The 22,357-nt window shown below is 37.8% G+C and overlaps 2 protein-coding genes across 6 annotated transcripts in view; both read right to left on the bottom strand.

Annotated features, from left to right (window-relative positions):
- The window catches only part of LOC113065150 (E3 ubiquitin-protein ligase RNF123-like), a 126,407-nt gene extending 110,867 nt beyond the window's left edge, over nucleotides 1–15,540 (bottom strand). For 3 of the 4 annotated variants that reach the window (XM_026236369.1, XM_026236367.1, XM_026236370.1), the window contains exons 1-22: nucleotides 15,411–15,540; nucleotides 14,613–14,698; nucleotides 14,444–14,531; nucleotides 12,732–12,811; nucleotides 12,363–12,457; nucleotides 11,408–11,462; nucleotides 11,179–11,264; nucleotides 10,864–10,950; nucleotides 10,523–10,590; nucleotides 10,295–10,420; nucleotides 9,917–10,031; nucleotides 9,685–9,789; nucleotides 9,479–9,604; nucleotides 9,292–9,384; nucleotides 9,122–9,195; nucleotides 8,841–8,958; nucleotides 8,578–8,677; nucleotides 8,408–8,469; nucleotides 7,357–7,428; nucleotides 6,383–6,503; nucleotides 5,944–6,045; nucleotides 561–661 (exon numbers count right to left, since the gene is read on the bottom strand). In XM_026236369.1, the coding sequence (XP_026092154.1) occupies nucleotides 561–661; nucleotides 5,944–6,045; nucleotides 6,383–6,503; nucleotides 7,357–7,428; nucleotides 8,408–8,469; nucleotides 8,578–8,677; nucleotides 8,841–8,958; nucleotides 9,122–9,195; nucleotides 9,292–9,384; nucleotides 9,479–9,604; nucleotides 9,685–9,789; nucleotides 9,917–10,031; nucleotides 10,295–10,420; nucleotides 10,523–10,590; nucleotides 10,864–10,950; nucleotides 11,179–11,264; nucleotides 11,408–11,462; nucleotides 12,363–12,457; nucleotides 12,732–12,811; nucleotides 14,444–14,531; nucleotides 14,613–14,691 (1,953 nt within the window). In that variant the 5' untranslated portion in view covers nucleotides 14,692–14,698; nucleotides 15,411–15,540. The remainder of the gene's footprint in view (nucleotides 1–560; nucleotides 662–5,943; nucleotides 6,046–6,382; nucleotides 6,504–7,356; nucleotides 7,429–8,407; nucleotides 8,470–8,577; nucleotides 8,678–8,840; nucleotides 8,959–9,121; nucleotides 9,196–9,291; nucleotides 9,385–9,478; nucleotides 9,605–9,684; nucleotides 9,790–9,916; nucleotides 10,032–10,294; nucleotides 10,421–10,522; nucleotides 10,591–10,863; nucleotides 10,951–11,178; nucleotides 11,265–11,407; nucleotides 11,463–12,362; nucleotides 12,458–12,731; nucleotides 12,812–14,443; nucleotides 14,532–14,612; nucleotides 14,699–15,410) is intronic. The other variant, XM_026236368.1, reaches the window with a different exon arrangement.
- An 807-nt stretch (nucleotides 15,541–16,347) lies between these two features.
- LOC113065149 (telomeric repeat-binding factor 2-interacting protein 1-like) lies at nucleotides 16,348–19,912 on the bottom strand. 2 transcript variants are annotated; one of them, XM_026236366.1, is made up of 4 exons: nucleotides 19,779–19,912; nucleotides 18,348–19,245; nucleotides 18,139–18,257; nucleotides 16,348–17,235 (listed from the first exon to the last, which is right to left on the bottom strand). In XM_026236366.1, exons 2-4 carry the CDS (start codon nucleotides 19,231–19,233, stop codon nucleotides 16,654–16,656), a joined length of 1,587 nt encoding a protein of 528 aa, XP_026092151.1. In that variant the 5' UTR covers nucleotides 19,234–19,245; nucleotides 19,779–19,912; the 3' UTR covers nucleotides 16,348–16,653. The 2 variants fall into 2 exon arrangements, with proteins under 2 accessions (XP_026092151.1, XP_026092150.1); XM_026236365.1 differs by having other exon boundaries at nucleotides 16,349–17,235; nucleotides 19,685–19,869.
- Between the last annotated feature and the right edge of the window lie 2,445 nt (nucleotides 19,913–22,357).

The raw sequence follows: 22,357 nt of genomic DNA, 5'->3' as shown, positions 1-22,357 counted from the left end.
AATCAGCTATGTAAATATCACAGCACTATAAAAACATTTAAAGTTTAAATAAAATAAGATCCATACATATTTTTTTAAATCATGATCACAAATTAAACCACTAACTAAAAATCACTATTTTTTTACTTTATGATAGTGTATTACAGTTTATACACATCTATTATTATTAGTTGTAGTAGTAGTCTGCTAAATGACTAAATATAAAACGTAAAGAAAATTATAATTATATATTTAGTTATGTAATTTATTGAATGCTCACAATTTTTAGCACATTTTACAAAAAATAAATAAATACAAATTTACTTCATTTGATCTGAAAATGGTATTTACTGTTAGTATTATTTTAAAAAGTATATCAAATATATATGTATATATATTTAGGAACATTATGATCCTATATTATTATATGAAAAATAATAAGAGCATAATGCATGTATAAATAAATAATTTGAATATATACATATATCAACTTGTATTAATCCCAAAGTAATCTTTTAACATGCTTTTATAGTTGTCTTTCCAACAAAAATGACTTGTTGTGAACAATACTGTGAAACAACCTGTGCAGCTCCAGTCTCCTCGTCTTCATCCAGATCGTCCATGGATGAGGCCTGGATCTCCGCCGGGTCGATGATGATGTTGGCTTTCGCAGCCAGGTCATCTAAAACATCATAAAACAGCCAAACTATCAAGTTTAATATCCAGCACAACAACAAAGGAAGTCATTTAGCTGCTAGAAAGAGAAGAAGCCAGATTCGTTTTATACAAATCAACCAAAAAGAGGCTTTTAGGAGTGAATCTGGCTCAGATTTCTCAGAGGACGACAAGCTCACAAGCTTTTATGAACACTTCAGTCCATTATTTAGTGATGCACATTTTTCATCTTTTGGACAGCAGAGCAATAAAAAAAAAAAATCTTGGCTTCAACTCGTCCGAGGGCTTATAACAACTGTTTTAGGAGAGATATGGGCTCCACTTCACTCCAAAGGTCTACATTTTCAAGGCCGGCTGTCCAACTGAGGCATACATGTGAGAGAAATGGGGCAGTAAAAGCAGTTTGGGAGTAATTCAGCGGAAGAACAGAAAGAGAGAGAAGAGAGTCAATCTCAGAGATTGAAGGAGTGAGGCGTTGTATAGTTCATGCACATCTATTTTTATTGTAAGGTGCAAGCTAAGCGCTGGAGTGACCCTTCGACCTGCCCAAAGAGGACCTGTGTGCTTGGGTATTATAAACAATATTATGGGGAATAAAATATAACCCAAAACTCTATAATAGTGACCTAATTTATCCAAGAGAGAATATTTATTCCCAATAAAGCATTAACTGAATGAGATTTTTGTACTAAATTATAATAATTTAAATTGTAATAATTCATAATTTATTGAGTGTTCACCACAAATAAATAAATCATATTTCAATTATATGTAAACTAGTGTATATATATATATATATATATATATATATATATATATATATATATATATATATATATATATATATATATATATATATATATAAAGTATTTTATATTACAAATTCTAAGAGTAATGAATTATAATAATTACATTTAAAATAATTAATAATTAGTTATTTATTTTATAATAATTTATGATTTATTAAATGTATACCACAGGGCAATTTTACAAAATCAATTAAATGTTTTATTTTTTTATTTTAATTTATTTTATATTTTATATGTTTAAGGATCTATTAAATGTCTATAATAAAGTAATTTAATTAAAAAAAAAATAATAATAAATTTAAAAATCATTTCAATTTTGATTTGTTTCAATTTTTTACTTATTGGATGTTTACCACTTTGAGCACATTTTGCTAAAAAAAAAAAAAGTAATTTATTTTATATTACATGGAATGAAATCAATAAAATGTAACTTTCATATACATTTTAATTGCAATTCAAGTCATTTTATAAAATGTATTTTATAGCATTTCATCACTTAAAATTTAAAATTAATTTAAATAATTTTGTATTTAATATATAATTTATTTGAGTTATTTGAATGAGTTTTGTGTTTATTAATGTAATTTTAATATAAATGTTATTTTAAAATTAATGACATTTTAGTAATGCTGTGTAATATAAATGATAATTAAATTTAAAATAACACTTCATAATTTAAGTCTTCATACAAACTTTCCTTAGCATTGGATAAACTGAGATCCAGTGAATAAGGTGAACGTGATTATGCATTTATCAAGATCACCAAACAATCTTATAAATTCATTCTACGATGTCTCAAATGGAGTCATAATTTAAGACCAAATAGATGATGAAGTCTGACAGAGTGGATGACCCCAGAGATATGGTTTCATTAATTTGCTGTCTTCATCACACCTGAATGACCTCTGGCCGTCTGTCAGCTGATAAATCTCAGGCTCCATAAACATCAAAAGTCTATAAATCTGACAGATACTGCGGTGCCAAAGTGGGGAAGAGAAATTACACTTTCCAGTCACAGACAACCTAATTTGAGTCACTTGAGCAGTTAGTCACGACTCTCCCTAAGCCACCCGAAAAGTGTGCCAAAATCAGTCGGTGAAGGAAACAAACTGGCTCGGGTCCGAGTACAGCTGCCACTTGGATGCTAAGGGAAGAAAAATATCAGGATTTGCCACAAAATGACCTTGATGTAGCTATTAGAAGAAGAAGTCAGTATGAAGAAAGGTTCAGAGAAAGAGCACGGCCGTTTCACATCTAATTGATGCTGGTTAGTGAACGCTGGGGTCAAGATTTAGTGTAGTTTAATGAAAACATGCTGGAGAAATGCCATATTGGCTGATGGGGATTTATTATTATTATTATTATTATGATCATCATTACAGAACTGACAGAAATGACTTTTAAACGTGACCTAAATCAATACTACCCAATCAATACGTGCAATCATTAAAGAGCCTAGAGATGATGATATTGATGAAAGCTAATGTTGATGGTAAAAGTGAAGGTGTTCTGGGTTGTAGCTACTTTAGGTCCACTTACAAATAACAACAGGGTCTAGTTACTCTAAATCTAAATCTAGAACAACCATGCATGCTTTTCATACGTGCATTGAATGTGTTTTGCATTCATCAGTTGTTCCACAAAGGGCCAACAATGGCCCGGGTGCACACTATCAAATAGACTACACTTTGAAATGCTACGTGTTGGACTGAAGGCATATGCTAGCGTTAGCATACAGTTTCATGGGCTTTCATGAGTTTTCGAAGCCTATACATACACACACACACACAAAACAATCTAGCTAAATGTAGGCTATAAATAAACTACTCCACGTCCGCCTGACTTCGGCGTTACCTTAACGTTTTCGACTATTTCAGTTCTTCTTTCAAATCTACTGTAGCAGTTGTAAAGCTGGAGTTAGAATAGTTTGTGAGAGCACGATTATAAACACAGTGAGGCTGTGAGCGACTAGTGACTCGATGAGTTTATCTGTTCAGCGTGATGACGTTTATTCCCATTTAGACACTTGTTAGCTACCGCCTTTTTAAAGACAAGGAAAAGCTTAAATAAAAATCACTAGTGGGCTTTTGTATCATAGAATAAAACATGAAGATATTTGAAGCTTGTGTTCCCCACACACATTATTTCATGTCATTTCACCAATTCGCTGGCTTCGGGACATGGGACACCACGAGTTCGAAGCTTGTTTCTGGGTTGAAGGACTCATTTCTGCTGCACTCTTTAGTCTGAACAACTCATAAAAGCATAAATACTGAAACATTACTTTAAAAAACACCACGCTGAATAAGATGAGGAGCAGATGGTGGATTCGGCTGCTTCATATTGAGTGGAGACAAACACTGCGATGTTCGGTGGCCAAAATCAACAACTATAATAATAATGACCAAAAACAGACTAATTATATAATATATGACAAGAAGGAAAAGCCCTCAGCAGCTGCTAAACGTGAATCAATATCGTCAAGATAAAGTCCAGATGACGGGATTCAACTGTTGTACACAAACTAGTCAAAATAAATAGATTAAATTGATGAACCGACCGCAGACGACGGTCAATGTAAAAAAAACAATGAGTGTGTCCCATTTTTCACTCATCCTTCCCTTGCTTTACTCTCAGATGTCTTGGATTCTTTCCTCAAAGCCCCAGAAGACTTCGGTCAGGCACCGGAGGGAGAAGGAGATGCTCAGCAGAAACCACACAGGAACAGTGTGATTACCAGCTCTCAATCAAACAAGAGATCACCGGAGGAACGTGTGTGTTTTAGGAGACGAAAGCAGTGGAGAGACGGACTGAGCAGTAATGACACATGACGAGATGTGCCTGGTCTCTCCAGTTAATCACACAAGCGTATTCAAACACAACGGTCTTACTGTAATCACAATGGGTGAACACTAATAGGCTGATTCATAATTGAAGTACCATTCTTTCTGAATATTACACCAGATTGAGTGCGCCTCAAATAATACTACATCGAAAATAGTGTGTCGAAGGTCAGACAGCAGATTATTTTTATTTTATTCACCCTGAGGTCATCTGAGAGGAGTTTGTTTCTTCATCAGATTTGTAGAAATGTAGCACTGCATCAGTGTCTCATCAATGGATGCTCTGCAGTGAATGGGTGCCGTCAGAACGAGACAATCTTGTGAAGTGAAAAGATGTGCGTTTTAGCTTTAAACTGTCACTTCTGGCCATAATATGAGTCAAAAATCCAGAACAACTCTTCCTCCAGTGAAAAAGTCCATCTCCTGTTGTCCTCTCACATCAAAATACACACACGTGTTTGTTCAGAGCTGTTGTGGACTTGTTCTTGACCTGCGCAGATGTCTCTCCTAATTCAGACGAGACGCCTTTTCCACAGAAGAAACCAATATTATGGACAGAGGACTCAAAGTTTAGCTAGAAGCACTGGTTTGAGGTTAAACAGGTCTTGATGGATTGGTTTCATACAAACACAGTGGTTTTAGCTTCACAAGAGGAAGTGTTGTTATGGATGATTGACTCGTATTTTGGCCAGAAGCGACAGTGTGTGTGTGTGTGTGTGTGTGTGTGTGTGTGTGTGTGTATGTATGTATGAATTGTATTCATTATTCATTTCTCTATGCTATATTTAATGTCTGACACCTAAATTGAGATTGTCATGTTTTTTGGGGTCACATTAAAATTTGAAATTTACAAAACGAAAAATGCAGCAAATCCTAATGCAAACCACAAAATAAAAAATAAAAGAATAAATAAATGACATAAGAGGCACAACTCTCAACCACTTCCTTTATCCTCCGTCCTTCTCTCTTAGTGCGTTTCCTGCTGTTTGTCAATGTTTTCTGAGGCGTGAGCCGCTGCATTGAGGGAAATCAATATCCTCCTGCATCCCGGTCACTCTGAACGCTGCCAGCATCCGTCTTATCCCACAATTTCAGACATTTTAATGAAGCCACAAATCAAAGTAACGACCACACAACGTTTTTGAGGTTAATAATGAAGTCAGAAACCACACAAAAAGAAAAAAAAGAAAAAGCAAACACCTTGAAGGATGTGTACAATGCATTCGGTCTCAATTTAAAACAGATTTGGGAGGCTGATCGATCTAAACCATTCGTCTGGCAGCTTTGAAAAGATCAATAGAGAAATCTGAAGAGTTATCAAACAAACTGAACATAACAGGCACATCAGAGTGAGACTGAACGTCTCTGTTTACGTCTAGCAAAAACTGCAGGAAACAAACATTACGTCTGCGAGCTTTAAAGTGAGCTTCTCAAAACAGACAGAAGTACGTCTGTTGTTGCCAAACCTGACGCAGGAAAGCTTTATTTGTTGTCTTCAGAGGTTTAAACCCACTGTATTGTAGCTCTGTTGTAACAAACTGACCTTCTGCTCCCTCTGCTGGAGTCTAGAGCTGCTGCATGCTGGGTAATTATTTGACCAAACTCCGAAGCACACTTCACATGTGTTTTTAACCAACCTTTGAGCGTCTTCTTCAGATGCGAGAGAAGTCCTCCTAAACGCTGAAGGTCAAAGTAATCCACCTTCCCGTTGTAGAAGAGCTGAGGAGGGACGTACGCGTCTGACGGGAACACAAACAGGTCAAAGACGTGACGTTCAACTCTAATCAGTGCCTTAACTCTCCATAGTTTTTTTGTATTTTTATATTTGCACTATAATTTTAGTTTTATTATTTTTCTTGCATTTTTTATTTTATTTTATTTATTCAGTCAATGTATTTCATTATTACTACTCATTTTATTTAGTTTTATTCTGCTTTAATGCTTCAAAATAAACTAAACAAAAATAAAAAAAATGTTGCAATTGCAACTACGTGAACTTTTTTGAACATTTTTATCATGATTCCAGTTTTAGTTTAAAGCTATAATAACCCTGAACAGCATGTGTGTGTAGTGTACCTTCACTGCTGATGGATCCTGGGCTTCTCCTCTTGCCTTCGTCCCAGTAGCTCCTGATGGCCGTGATGAGCCGGTGTATGAAGCACACCATGTATTCGGGAGGACACAACACTGTGGGGTTCTGAACACACACACACACACACAACTCGTGAGACAAACATCAAACCCCGATCACTGCACAATACCTGAAACCATCCCATCGACAACATTCATGTTACAGACAATGGCCATATGTGTTAGCAGTGAAAGAGTGCACGACGCATGATGAAGTCCTAAAACCTTTTGTTTTGCTTTTGTTTTTACATCCTTTATGCAAGCACAGTTTCCCGGTTTATATGATACTGGAACTAATAAAAAAAATTATTTTTACTTTTGCAGAAAAAGACTGTGATCTCATGATCTATTTCTCTCATGTGAAGGAATAGTTCACCCAAATATTTGCTGACAGTTTACTGAAGATGAAGAGGAGTTTGTTTCTCGATCAGAACGGATTTTGAAACGTTATGAATAGACGACTTGGTTTGAAGCAATGTTTTGAAGTTACAAATGTCTTGACGGATGTGTTTCTTACAAACCCACATCTTTACACGTCACGAGACATTAACTGATGGACTGGAGTGATGTGGGTTATTGTGACGGCACCCGTTCACTGCAGAGCATCCGCTGCTGAGACAGTAATGTTATGCTTAATTTCTCCAAATCTGATAAGCAGACAAACTCATCTTGGATGGCCTGAGGAAATGATTCATCTAAACTGCTCTCGGACACTTTTCCACACATCATCCCTCGCTCTGCTCCAGTCCAGATTCTCAGATGCATTCTCAAATATAATCTTCTAATCCTTTATTTTGGTAAAGTCTCAAATACTGCACAATCCAAATATCTAGAGACTATCCGGATATGGAGAGCGTGTTAATGTTAGTAATAAAGGAGGACAGAGTAATTCATCGTGTGTCCTGTGTCCTGGGTCCTACCCCTCTATTGCTGGCGTTCTCTTGAAGGAACTTGCGGAATTTGTTGAGGAAAATGTATCGAGATGCTTCGCCCTGTGAAAGAGAGAGAGCCAGGTAAACAACACACAGACTGAAACACACATCAAATCACAAAATAATCTTAAAAGATAAAACATTCTGCTGGTTTTCTGTGAAATGTCACAGATTGTGTTGTCAGTTTCACTTAAATCTGTCTTACTTAAATTTTGTTCTGTTCCTCTGACAAAACTATTGTGCTAAACTATGTCTTATTTAGAAAAAAACAAAAGAACATATATATATATATATATGGGTTTTTTTTCTAAATAAGACATGAATATATTTATTTATATAAGAATATCAATATTACATCAATAATTTAAATTGAATAGCTAGGTATTACTTTTTTTGTGGTATTCACATTTTATTTTTATTTATTTTGGTTTAAATCCCATTTCAGTTATGTAAAAAACAAATAAAAAAATGTGAATATATATATATATATATATATATATATATATATATATATATATATATATAAACTTTTACAGAGTATTTTCAGTTTTCATTTTAAGTTTTAGTAATTTTGTTATGCTTTTATAAATTATATAAAAAAAATACATTTCTATTTAGCTATCCTGTTTTTCTTGATTATTTTATTTATAATTTATATGTATATTTATTTTAAAATGTAATTCAATTTTAGTTTTAGTAAAATTACTAAAATTAAAGATCAGCTTAAATTTATTTGAAGTTAGTTTCCAAAAGCAATCTATAATTTCACTGTCAAATATATATATATATATATATATATATATATATATATATATATAAAAATGTTTTTTTTTTTTTTTCTGTTTTATTTTAGTTAATCAAAATCATTTATAATAGTTTTAGTTAACATGAACAACATTTAAAGTTCTAAACTAAATGAACTGTAGGTCAGACGGTCTCTTCCTGTCCAAGTGGGCCATTCTCATATCATATATTTCATTCATACAATAAAATATAACAGCTGTGCGTGCAGATGTGTGGAAAACAAGCGTCAACATACCACCCCCTTGTCTTTGTTGTTCAGCATCAACCTCAGGATCTGAACCTGCAGCTCCTCCACAACTACACACACACACACACACACACACACACAGGTTCAGCCGAGTGTCAGAGACAGATATGTTTGCAGATCTGATGCTGTGTCAGTGAGTGTGTGTGTGTGTGACATACCCTCAATCCTCTTCTTCAGTCGGTGACAGCCGCGCTCGTACGCTCGTCGTCTCAGCCTCTCCTCGGCCGTCTCCTCACGCGTGTCTCTCTCATCTTTGCCCTGGACACATGTCAGGACACACAGCGGAGAGTTACTCATCTGTCGCTTCAGCCCGAGCTCAGTTCAGATCAGTGTTTGCTTGACGAGATCACTTCAGGTCACAGCTTACCTGAAGCCTTTACAAACAATCATATTCACACTCGTGTGAGGGGATGTGTCTGACCTCTTTGTCGAAGCGTGTGGGCCACCAGGTGGTGGGGATGAGCTCATCCAGCCCCGCCTCCTTCACTCTCAGAGGGGTCTTGATGTAGAAGAAGACCACAGACCGGAGCACGTCAAACGTGATGCTGTTAAAGACCCAAACCGATTCAAATCTGTCTATAGTGAAGTTCACTAAGCAATGGTCTAAGAATGCTAACCATGTTATAACTTTTCTGGAGTGATTTTTAAAAGATACCGAAAGGGTCTTATAAAAGCCTGCTAAGTTATGAATAAAGAGGATATAGGACGTTGCTGAGCAGGTACTTCCTGGACTTCTCATGTCGGAGTATCGCTGTGGTCAGACGCAGGTAATGAATCTGGAGGACAGAGAGAGCATAACGCACCGATAAACATAACGTTACCACGGACTGGAAAATGGATTAGCATGAGAGAGCAATAATTGGGTTTCTCACCTGAAAGCCCAGGTCCGGGATGATGGGAGAGAAACGGTACGCTCTCAGCAGTGACATCATCAGCTGTTTCAGACACTCGCTCACCTCGTGCTCCTTGAGAACAAAACACAGTCTCGGATGAATGATACACACAATCTCAAATCTCGTTCCAGAAAGTGTCTTTAAATTGATGTTTCTGAGTCGGTACCTCCATGAGGAGCCAGAAAAGATCCAGCAGCTGCTGTATGAGAGGATGCTCTTCCACAGATCCTCCACCCTCCAATATACTCAACAGGAAGTTCATCAGCACGTCCTCCACTAAGTACACTTTACACTAGCACACACACACATTAGCCATGAATAAAGCGGTTCATGAAACGTTGAGCTGTTTCACTGGTGCTCCCAGTGATTTACCATCAGAGGTGCGAAGTGGTTGAATATATGAGCGAGGGTGACCAGGATGGTGGGCTCTCCTTCAATCTGCCAGGCTCCACTCTCTCTCTCCACAAGCTTCTCCTCCTGGCGAAAAAATAAAACAAATGGTCTTCACATAGAGCTTTGTCTTTAATACTGCTACGTCAGATTAGAGGAGCACGTCCTGAAGTGTGAAGCAGCACCAGTCAGAGAGACAAGCCCCTGCAGGCACCTGTGTGTCGAGGGACGTGGACAGGACGGTCTTCAGGTATCCCAGAAGCCTGTTGGCCTTGATGAGGTCAGTGGTGGGTGGGCTTTGAAGAGGAAGGTAACCTTCCACGGGGTACGTGAGGAACAGATGGGTTAAGGCTTTTAGGGGTTTGTGGTTAGGGTTAGGGTTAGGTCTTTAAAGGTCTACCTAAAAACAGGAATTGTGTGTGTGTGTGTGTGTGTGTGTGTGTGTGTGTGTAAAACTGTAATGTATAAATATGTGTTTATTTACAATTATATATTTAATTATCAATTCAAATGAATATTATACACATTACATGAATGTGATTTAACCATATGAAATCTGTTCGTACATGCATGACATTTATAAAAAGGATATCTGTGAGGACGGCTGCCGAAATTGAAGGCTACAGATTCTTTGAAGGAGAGGCTGATCGCAGGGAAATATGCGACGCCCGGCCCCGTCTTAATATTGCTAAACGCAACACCCAGAGACTGTCCATTACTGAAAATAAAAAAAGAAATAAAGACCACTTCACAGACATTTCAGATTCTCATGCTCTCAAACCAATCTATAACGTACAAACAATGATGAAGCTATACTTACAGACAAAACGTGATGGTGCCCTCATCCAGATCTATCAAACAGCTGACGATATCGCCAGCAGCCCAGGACTAAAGCAAAAGAAATGACAAGAATCAATAATGAGAGGCTTTTTATTTTCCATTAAAATCTCTACCGTGAATGTCCTTGAGTGGCTTAATGCTTTCAGAAAAACATGACTCATCCATTCAGAATCTAGAGCCAGAACTCTTTGTTTTACAAGTTACGTCACAGTCTGAGACTTTACACAAACTAACTAACCAAACGCTCAACCTCACATAAGATTCATAAGCACAGATTGAGCCTGAGCGCTGAACTGAATCAGTGAACCGTTGTGTCTTCACCTTGCCGTAGTTGGTGGTCGTCACGTTCCACTTGCGGACTCTGTTTCCGTCGTAAGCGTACGAGTCCGGCGTGTCCCCGACCCCCTCCTGAACACAAGCACAGATCCACAGTGGATCGTAAGACTTTACAAAGACTTTAAAAAGGATTTCGAGAGCAGAGCAAACAGTTGTCATGTAATCTAGATTAATCTGCGCCATTTCTGCGACTTGGAGCGCTTCCCACGAAAGCTGGCTAACTATTAGAGCTAATATCCAGTTTGTACGGCTCTGCACTCCACAGATTGATCTCTAAATGGAGGAGTTACTGGCTTGTACCTCTTGGTTGAATCTGCAGTTCAACGTGCACCATCCGATTTGCATTAGGCCTTGAGATGAGACGAGAACTTCGTAGGCCCATTTCCCTAAAACCAATCAAAAGCAATCAGAAACAGTACCGTGTTGGTACCATGGTACAGTAATTTAGTTTACATGTACTTCAAGGTACGAAGAACACCACAGGATTAGCGTTTGACCATATGGTACGGTTTAGTTTCTGAAACGTTACCTTTGTAAACACACGTGGTGGCTCTGATGGAGCTGAAGTTACTGTGGCCAATGACCTTCAATCCAGAAAGAGAGGAGGAACAAAGATGAACACGTTTAACAGTAGACAACACATCTGTGGAAGAGTCACAATGAAAAATGGCCCCAGTTGATTATGTAATACACGATTCCTCGTGCAGACTGATCAACCGACTTCTCACTATCCACTTAGTTTAATAGTGAACTGACCTGAATATGAATTCTAAGATTTACTGCCAGTTAACAAATACGTACAATCAGTAAAAAATGTAAAATAAAATCATAATTAAAAAAATAAATAATAAATGCAATATACTTTCCTGTATGTGTGTGCGTGCACATATATATATATATATATATATATATAAGGGGTGTGAATACTCACTTTTTACACGATTTGATTCGATTACGATTATGTCCACGATTCGATATCATGGTGCATCCTGAATTTTAAATATTACTGCACGTGGCTACATTTTCATATAAATTTTATTTCAAATTTATGTTGTGCATTTTTATTAAATTATATATAATTACAAATTAATAATAAATTAAAACAACTGATCATAGACAGCGGCAGCTTTAACAGGCTGCATTCACACTGATGCACAGATCAGTTTTGACAAATCAGGTCCTGTTCTGTAAACTTAACTGGATGTGTTTACATCAGTTCTGCATCAGTAAAGTATTTGGAGATGTAAGTGCATTAAACCGCAGCAGGACAAACAAACACAGAGCAAACGTGAAAGTCTCGGACCTCTAATATTAAATGCATTCCAGACGGCAGAAATTAAATCACGTCTAAAGTAAAACACTGAAATAACGGCGAGTGGATGCACACACATGTATGTATTCATGTATGCATGCATACACACACACACACACAGACACACATACATACATGTGTGTGGGTGTGTATATATATATTTATTTCTCACCCCCAAAAGGTCATCATCAACAAATAACAGGCCTTCAAACCCACTGCTGTGATCCAGGACGACAGTTGAAGGCCCGAGGCAGCCTTCTACCTGATCTGTATGGGAAAATACATTAAAATGATATTAATATAATATATACTGAATATACTGTATAATACATTTATAATATATCAATCAGATTGATTATGTAGATGTTTTCAGCCATGCTTTTATTAATCAACAAATAAATATGTAGGGGTCTTAGACAACAGATAATTATGAATTTAAGAAATACTTTAAGAAACGTTTTGATTATTATTTTAGCCTCTAGGTTGTATTTTCCATTCATTTGAGAGGCGCTCAGCTCTGGTGTGTAAGTGTTTGTGGGACCTCTGCTGTCCTCGCTGACGTTATCTTCAGACAGAAGCTTCTCCAGATGAGCTCCGAGATCCTGGAACGTCAGGGTTTTCCTGCAGGACAAAAGTTATTATTATTATTATTTACATCCTAAACCAAGTGAAAGATTTCTAATAAACACCATTCAGAAATACAATGCAGTGCAGACACTGAGGTTGTTTTTAGCATGGAAACATGTATTGAGTATGGTATGTATGATATGTATTTATGTTATAACAGCGTTGTTTTTAAACTATATATTTCCTGCTGATTTCTGAAACTTTTCTCAGAGAGACATTTTCTTTGACTCGTGATGCGGAGGAGACGAGGAGGACGCTTTTTAACCGGGCAAACATCGAAAGTAAGTGTTTTACCTCATTTGCAGTATATATTTTGTACAGTCATACTGTGAAATCCAACCATTGTCCAAATCTAAAATCTTCTTAAATGTAAAATTTTCTCAAATAAGTGCTATTTTCATTTAATTAATAATAGTAATAATAATAACATTATTGTGGCACGGCTGATACAGAAGAGCATAAGCAGCATGAGGAGAGACACAGAGGACAAACCAATTGTTGAATAAAGTCATTAAGTTGTTATTTTACATTTTACAGTATTCTCTCACTGCTTCATAACTTTATGTTCGAACCACTGATGGCAGATGGATTATTCTGACGTTGTTTTTCTAACTTTACTGGACATTAACAGTGTAAGTTACTTGTCAGTCTATGCTACGGTCACAAGCCTCCCGGTTTGTATCCAAAATATCTTACATTGTGTTCCGAAGATGAACTAAGCTTTTACGGGTTTAGAACCACATGGGAGGGGGGGAGTGATTAATGACTACATTTACATTTTGGGGTGGAGTATCCCTTTAAATAGTAAAACAAATTGCAACTGCATAGACAACTAGCATTTAAAGCATTGGGCTAAAATGAAGCTCTCGGATTTCTTCTAAGCTAAATATCTGTAAATAGCTTGTTTACTGTCAGATGGTAGCGATGCTGCTTTATACAGTGCTGACAGACGCCATCATGACCCTGACCTGGAGTCCAGCTTTAGAGGTGAAGATATGTAAACACATGAGCCACTTCACTCCTCTGTGAGTGTCAGCTTTCTCTCATGTCCCATCATGCTCTATGTTTAGACCAGCTCCAGTCACCAGACACTGGCTGGGATCAAGCGCGGGACAAACACCACACACGACCCCAGCACCCTCCACTCCATCACCTCATCAACACACCACTGATGCAGCAGACTTCAGTACCATTACACTTAAACACAGTCAACAATATTGATGACTCACTGAGCACTGCACACATTTCTGTCCAATCAGATGCGCTCTACAATAAGCCCCTCCTCCTATAACCACCTGCAGCTGATCAGATTTAGTTTTGTATATATGAGATCAATCACTATTTGTAATGTGTGGAAACTGTCTGAATGATAATACGATTAAGAACCGTTATTAATAACTGAGCACCAATATTATTTGAGTATAATGGAGCAGTAAATCATCATATCAGAGTGATTTCTGAAGATCATGTGACACTGAAGACTGGAGGAATGATGCTGAAAATACAGCTGCACATCAGAGACATAACTGACATTTTAACATATATACACATAGAAAACAATAATATTTCACAATATTACTCTTATTGTTCATTAAATAAATGCAGCCTTCTGGGTAAACCACGCACCTGTTCGCTGCTGATGCCGGTCCCTGCTTACTGGAGGCAGGAAACACATGATGCAGATAGTCACTGAGTAACTTCTCATTCACAATACCTGAAAAATACAGATCAACAACACTGTGTTCATCCATTCACAGTGGGATTACATCACTAAACAGTCTTTATAGAGACACACCTGCGGCTTTGGGTTTGTCCGTGTCAGAAGCCAGTCGATAGTTACGTCTGGACAGGGCAGTACCACCCTTTGAGCTCATTCTGCTACTAGACAGATACATTATACATTATATCATACGTTTCATTTATATAATAATAATAATAATAATAATAATAATAATAATAATCAGTGTTAAAGGGCTACAGATACTGTGCTATTGTTTTTACATATTTACACACCATGATATTTACCATAGTAAATGATGCATGACAGAACTACTATCAAAATCAAATAGTAACGCATCAAAACATGGTTGTAGTCCAATATATATATATATATATATATTTAGGGTAACGTTAGGCCTGCTTTCTGAGATTATTATTTTATTACTCAGACTCCAAGCTGTCAATAACAACAATAGAGATAATTTCTGACTAGCAGATTTAAGATTATTTTTGACAGCAGTGTTTAACTACAATAACACCTGCAAACTGAAAATGTCAGTGTTTACCTGCTGCTGTCTGGGTAAACATATACAAACATACACACAATGTAAACAGAGTCTCGCGAACACGGCTCTGTGGTGTTAACAACATTAAACATGTGTCCATAACCGATATAAATGTCATTTAATGACTGCCGGGGGTCTACAATGTAGACATGTGTAATAAAAACCTTATTTATTATTTAATGTGCTTCAGCCTCCGTGTTGAGCACATATGACAGGCAGAGCTGCTCTGACAACACACAAAATCTAACTTACGCCAAAATAGCGACATTAATGCGTATTGTTTGATTAATTCCTCCTTTAATACTCACTGCTTTGGTGTGCTGTGTTTATTTCCGATCAGCAGATTTTGTTGTTGGGCTCTCCTCTTTAAATGTGTATACAGTCACTGCCTGCCTTTAACTCCAGAAACACATCAAGCGGCAGGAGGAGAATCAATGACGTGAGTGATCAGATGGGCGGGGCTTCGTGGCCCGAAGGCCGGCTCTCATTGGTCAGATACGATGGGTTTACGTATTTATTTTCTAATTGTATCTAATCTCTCTCTGTTCTTATGTCAGTAGAAAAAAAAATCTAATATAGTTATTTATGGGTAAATTATTGCGAAGGATGCTGTTTCATTTAAGTATTTCTGAGACGGTTGACATGTGGTTTGTGTATCTTTTCTCAGCGCTTTTTCAGACGGACCAATCAGAGACGTATGATTTAAAACATCATAAATAATTTCGCAAGCGGTCTCGTATTCATACGTCAAGTGTTTATATAATTCAGTGTACAACATGTTCCTATAACACGAGATTATTAGGAATTATTATTATTATTATGAGCCATGAAGAGCCCCCTTCTGGACTTAAAATAGGTTGACTAGTGAGAAACAGTTATTGGCGATTCTTTCAACACGCGATTCACGGCTATGGAGCGCGTTTCAGGACAAAATCCGTTTAGACACGAACGGACGGAAAAAAAATAAAAAAACAACTGGATGGGAAATGTTTTCGGTTAACGGTTTTGTACGTGTTTATTCCTCTAGAGGTCGCTTTAGGGTTAAAAAATCCGAATCCTCAGACAAATGTGTCTTATTTGGAAATATGTGCGTTAATATTGAGCTATTTGTGTTATATTAAATCAAATCTACTTACGTTACATGCACATTTAAATTCGTCCCAATCTGCATTTGATAAAATAAGTAAATAAAGAAGAAACGAAGGTAAAGAGGCATCTTTTTCACATCAAAAATGACTGTAAGTTATATTTTAGGTATAGTTTTAACCTGTAGTATTTATAATTAGATTTATATACACCCAAGATATGTAGAAGTGTGTGGTAAAAGTGAATGCATAACAACACTCGGTCTATAACAGTGTGTTTAACACAATGATACACCATCCGTTAGAAAAAATACTTTAATACATATTTAACAATGTAATGATTAGCAAAATCCTTCTATAAACCTATCAATATAAATCAGATTTTTTTCCAAACGGAGAATACAGAGTTGGTTGAAACGGTATTATTGTAAGTAGCTGAACTGCTGGTTTCAGAAAACGGCTCGTCTCAGTTGGTGCCCGCCGTCAGGAAGTCTCTTCTCCTGGTCACTTCCTCCTCTCCGTATTTGGACTGAAGCTGCTCCAGTTCATCAGGATCCGCCGACAGGAGGATGTCGTCGTCCAGAAGGGTCCAGACCGGCCCGTGAAGCTCACGCTCGTACCCATCCAGCAGATACACCTGAGCCCTGGCCAGGTCACCGCTGGCCTTCCACAGAGCCTTGGTCACCTCCAGCAGATCCTTCTTGGTCTTAGTCATCAGGTTCTCCACATGTTCCACCGAGTCACTGGAGGGAGCTTCCTCTGGAGTCTGACTGTGCTGTTTGTCCTGTGACTCTGAGTCCAGGAGGAAGACGTGGGACGAGGACGCAGGGACAGCTGTGGAGCTAGGCCCGGGACGCACTTCTTCAGGTGCAGCTGTGGAGCTAGGGCCGGGACGCTCTTCTTCAGGTGCTGCGTCCCGTCGGGCGGCTGTGAGGAGCTCAGCTTGAGTTTCGGGTTCCCCAGCTGATGCTGCAGGTGATGATGAACGTTCACGTGTGTCCGAGGGCTTCATGATCGGTACTTCTTCTACTTCTTCACTTTCATCCATCTGTGCAGACACAAGAGTCAGTGACGTGCACCTTGGAGTCTTCTCCGCTAAAGCAACCATTGACAGATTTCTAGTCTGAAACACCGGACAACTTTTGGAGAGTTACATTAAAAACAAATGGGTCAGTGACATATTAGAAAGTAAAAAAAAAAAAAAAAAAAAAAAAAAAAAAAAAAAAAAACATTTTTACAACTTTATTTTCCCTTTTTAGAAACTGCTAAAGATCTCAGAAATGTATTCAAGCTGCTTTCAAGACAAGTTTCAATTTTCTGGACTGGTGTAAACATTAGGTAAAAAAAAAATCTTATTTTTATTTTTCTGAATACACAACTTGAAAATAGCTTTCAAATAAAATTGTAAAAATATATATATTTTCCACAAATTATTATTTCATAAATAAAAAAATTTTGTGGGTTTGTACAACATTACATTTTACAAACTGAACTAATTTTTCCTCATAAATCTATAAAATTATATATTTTCAGAAACATATTGACAAATTTTCATAAGGAGTTTGAAAGGCTTCTCTCTATGATCTAATTGCATTTTCTTTTCTTTTGGTCACACTGCATGCCTTTGATTTGGGAAGAATTTGTTTTGTTTGTTCAACTAATTATGTTTAAACTTTAATATTTATCATATTAAAAATACTTCAAATTAAAGGTACAAATAAACCGGTCAATTAAATGCATCCTTGATGAGAGACTTCTTTAAAAAGTAATATAAATCTAACTGATCCCAAACTTTTGAACGGCAGCGTTTATATAAATATATAACTATAAGAAGAAGTTAAAAACTACTCCAAACAATCAAAATGAAACTCTATCATCAATAGTTAGTTATTTTGTTATTAATTAAACAGATCTGCAGTATCTAGTCAAGGTTGACGTCGTTCGGTCTCACCACATCTGAGTCTTCAAACTCTCTCGCAGCTTTTCCCAGAATCCCCAGCCGTCTAGAGTCAGGTGTGGAGGCTTCGGTCGTCTGTCTGGTTTTGTTGGGAGATGATTGTTCACTTGATCCTTATCAAAATAAAAAAATAGTGGAGAACCGTTATAGAAGGAACTCGTTGAAGAACAACACAAGCAATAAAACCATAACTATATTATCACCATCTGGAAGGTCTCGTGCATCACGATCTTCATCCACTCCAGATCTTCTGGTCATGTCAGGCTCTGGTGTTTCTTGTTCTCGGACCGGGACGTCCCGCTCGTCCTGCGGGGTTTCTCCAGCAGCATCAGCCACATCTGGAGGAGCCCTGGCCCTCTCTGGGGAAGGCTGAGGGTCGGTCCTCACAGCTGGACACACGCTGTTCTCCGAAGCCACTTGTGTGTCAGATTCATCACCGACAGACTTCTGAGGAGAGTTTTGTGAGGCGTCCGTCTCAGGGTCTGAGTTCTCAGTGACTTTCTTCTTCCACAAAGGGCTTTGTGTGAAACAAAGAGGTTTTCTTTTGGTGGGACTCTTCTTCAGGAGTCTGTTCTGGAGGTGTTTTAGAAACCGATCCCTCATGGACTGCCAGCTGTGCTCGGTCACGCGCCGTTTCTCCATTTCTTTCCAAACCAGATTGCCTTTGGCTTCATGCTGCCGCTTCTCCATGAACTTCAGGATGGCCGTGTCGTCTTCCGGTGAGTAACCCAGCCGCCCACTGCCCTGATGACGGCTCGCCGTCCTCGTCTGGACCGACGGTCCCACGCTCATCACATAGTCGTCCAGATCCAGCTGCAGGTTCTGCTCCACACAGTCTGTGATGTATTTGGTAGAGACGTACTGTAGTCCGGAGCTCGCCGTGACTGTAGTCTTGTCCCCGGGGTCGATCAGCAAAATAGCTCCGGGCTCTTGACTGCGACACAAAGCGCCTCCTCCGTTAGTTATCAGAGGATAGAGCTGAGTCTTCGTGGGACCGGGTCTCACATAGAAACACATTGACTGTCCACTTGTGTCCAGGAATAGGACCGGAGAGATGTCAGAAACCTCCTCCTCTCCCTCCTTCGACATGGTGAAGGCTATCTGGGGAGAAAACAGAAAGATGCTTTTATATTAATATTTTTTAAAACTTGGTTTGAATTTATAGATGTATTATTTAGTATTAGGATTAGTATTGTGAATATTTCTGGTTTTAATCTGATCAACTAACGTTACACTCAGAAAAGTCAAATTAGTTCTGATAAAAGCTCTAGCATTATTTGTTTACAGACAGATAGACAGATAGATAGATAGATAGATAGATAGATAGATAGATAGATAGATAGATAGATAGATAGACAGACAGACAGACAGACAGACAGACAGACAGACAGACAGATAGATAGATAGATAGATAGATAGATAGATAGATAGATAGATAGATAGATAGATAGATAGATAGATAGATAGATGACATCACGCTAATTTAGTTACTTAACGTTACGTTACTCATAGTTTTATTTACACTCGCGAATCTACTAACATTAATTCAATTTGCACGCCACAGTCTTTTTCTATTAATCTGCTTTGGAGCAAACAGCATCCATACACACACAGGACTGGTGTAAAGCCGCTACCTGTCGAGAAAACTAAATACTGATGAAAGAAAATATAAACTAGCGTTACTTGCGTCCAAAGAGCCTCTTAACTGTGAGACACTTTTAAGCGATGTTTCACAATAAGAGTCTCTGCTGTAGCGCCGCCGCGAGGAGACGCGTGTACGAGAGCCGCGCCGGGACTTTGATTCTGGAAACCGGCGGATAAGGAAACGCTCGCTCTCTCAGCGCGGGAAAACATAAAAATAAAAGGCGAATATCAAACGATTTTTATCAACCAGCATTTTTATTAACCATTGTATTATTTATTACTGGTGTTAGTAACAGTAGTCGTTTTATTTATTTTACTTATTTTTAAACTGTCTACACTGACGCAAAAAAAAAAAAAAATACAAACTGGCAAACATTTGTTTTAATCATAAGTAACTCAATGTTTCACATTTTGAATTGTTGTGTAAAATTAATATTAATCTTGCAAACTTGTAGTGCTGCATACTTGGATTTATGTGATAGCCACCTTTTCATCAACTTCAACAGAATCATTTCCACAAAACATTTAAGTTGCCCTTAATAATTATGAATAAAGAATTACTATATATATTTTTTAACTGTGCAGTAACACTAATTACATTTTTGACACCAAAGCTACTGCATAGTGTTAAACTATTGTTAATGTTGCTGACTTTAATGTATAAATAAATGCATTTTAATGTATAAATTGAATGTATAATTTCAGTAAAAATAAACACATGGGCAAAAATACAACTACTGAAACTTGTGGTCAGCCACAGTCCTTTTTCATCAATGTCATAAATATTTTTAGACACCTTTAACACGGAGCTGTACTTTCCACAGTGTTAGAGGGCTAAGTTTGCAGGAGAGATGCTGAAACCAACTTTAAAAACAAAAAAAAAAAGATACATTTTGCATTAATTTACCTTTGACATTTGACCGTGAGATGCTCACTTTTGTTTATCAGCAACAGGACAACACAGATGAAACTGCAACTGTAAAAACAAACAAATGTATAAATATATTTATCTACAGCAAAGAAACATTTTTCACAGTAAGGCAGATATTTTGTTGTGTTTGGAGACCGTAGCTACAAAAAAATATATAAATGTTGATAGTTTGTGTTAATATAATAATAAATCCATAATTAATCCACTATGCCACTAGCAACATGATTATGAGTGCTTTTACACTGGGCTTGTTTGCTGCGGTCCGAGCCTGAGGCTGTGTCCAAATTCAGGGTCTACATCCTTCGGAGGACTCATTTGAAGGATGTTACGTCACAGCGCCGCGACGAAGGCTGTCCAAATTCGTAGGATCCTTCAAATGCGTCCCACAAATGCGTCCTCCTTTTCCCCGAATTGGAAGGATGGGTGTGGTGGATCCTTTCGCGTCCTACCTATCCCATAATTATTTTCGCCAGGACGAAGCGAGCGGTAGCGGAGTGGGGGAGGAGTATTATTTTCGATGTTTTTTAAAAACGGGCTTTTCAAAAATAGATATTTTAAAAATATATATTTTTAGTGATTGAAGCTGTTTTTAACGCTTCTAAGGACGAAAGAGCAGACAGAAGTGTTTATAAAGCTCCGGGGAGAGAACGATGAGCTCTTCACCCATGTCTTGCTTAGCGCTGTCACGGTTGCTAGGTGACAGGATATGAGCAACAGTTAAAGGAGGAAACTGAAAGAAGGGTAGGCTGTCCAAATTCACAAACACCGACTTCCGGTTTTTGCGGTCGTCGGAGGACCCCTCCTCCTTCAACTGGGTAGGAAGGATCCTAAGGAGGATGCAGACCCTGAATTTGGACACAGCTTGAGAGCGATTGTTCCCGGTGACACCCGCAGTGTTGGTCTGCTTTCACACTCAATAGTTGTATGAAACCCAGGTGCGCTTGCAGTCACCTTACGTCATCGCAAACGCACACGTAAAACGCATGGAGAACACAACACAACTGAGCTTGTTGTAATTTTTATTTTTTATTTTGTTGCTATTATGCACAGAATTATAATTAATTTTAATTATATTATTTTAATTAATTTAATTTGGACTTTTAGGAGTGTGTGGAATCCAGGCGACAAGGAAGTCGACCAGAAGTTGAAGTCGGCCGGGTGCCGCCATCTTGTAGCAGAACTTCACTTGCGTTAGCATTCCCATTGACTCCCATTCATTTTGGCGTCACTTTGACAGCGAATAACTTTACATCTGAGGCATTTAAAGACTCCGTTTGTCCATTATTTATTTCTAAAGATACACGACAATATATAAAGGGCTCCATTACCTTCTATGTTACATTATGGCCCCGTATAAACAGTTTTTGTAAAAAATAGGCTAACGATTGCGTCATAACCACTCGTCTCTCTTTCGCATTACCGTACAGACAGGAGGAGAAGCTCGCAGGCAATTAACTTAATATGGCGTACTGGCGTTACATTTTAAAATACTATACAAAATAATTAATCAGAATACTTACTCCTGCTCACTCACGCCAAAGAACTCCCCGCTCAAGCTCGCTGTCTCTGCAAGATTAACGATGGGAGTTTGCACGCACAGTCACTTAGAAGATTTACATCTGTCAGACAGGTTGCTGA

This window comes from Carassius auratus, chromosome 47, assembly GCF_003368295.1.
Source record: "Carassius auratus strain Wakin chromosome 47, ASM336829v1, whole genome shotgun sequence".
NCBI lineage: Eukaryota > Metazoa > Chordata > Actinopteri > Cypriniformes > Cyprinidae > Carassius > Carassius auratus.
The sequence above is the reverse complement of the archived record's forward strand: the minus strand, read 5'-3'. Positions and strand labels throughout refer to the sequence as shown.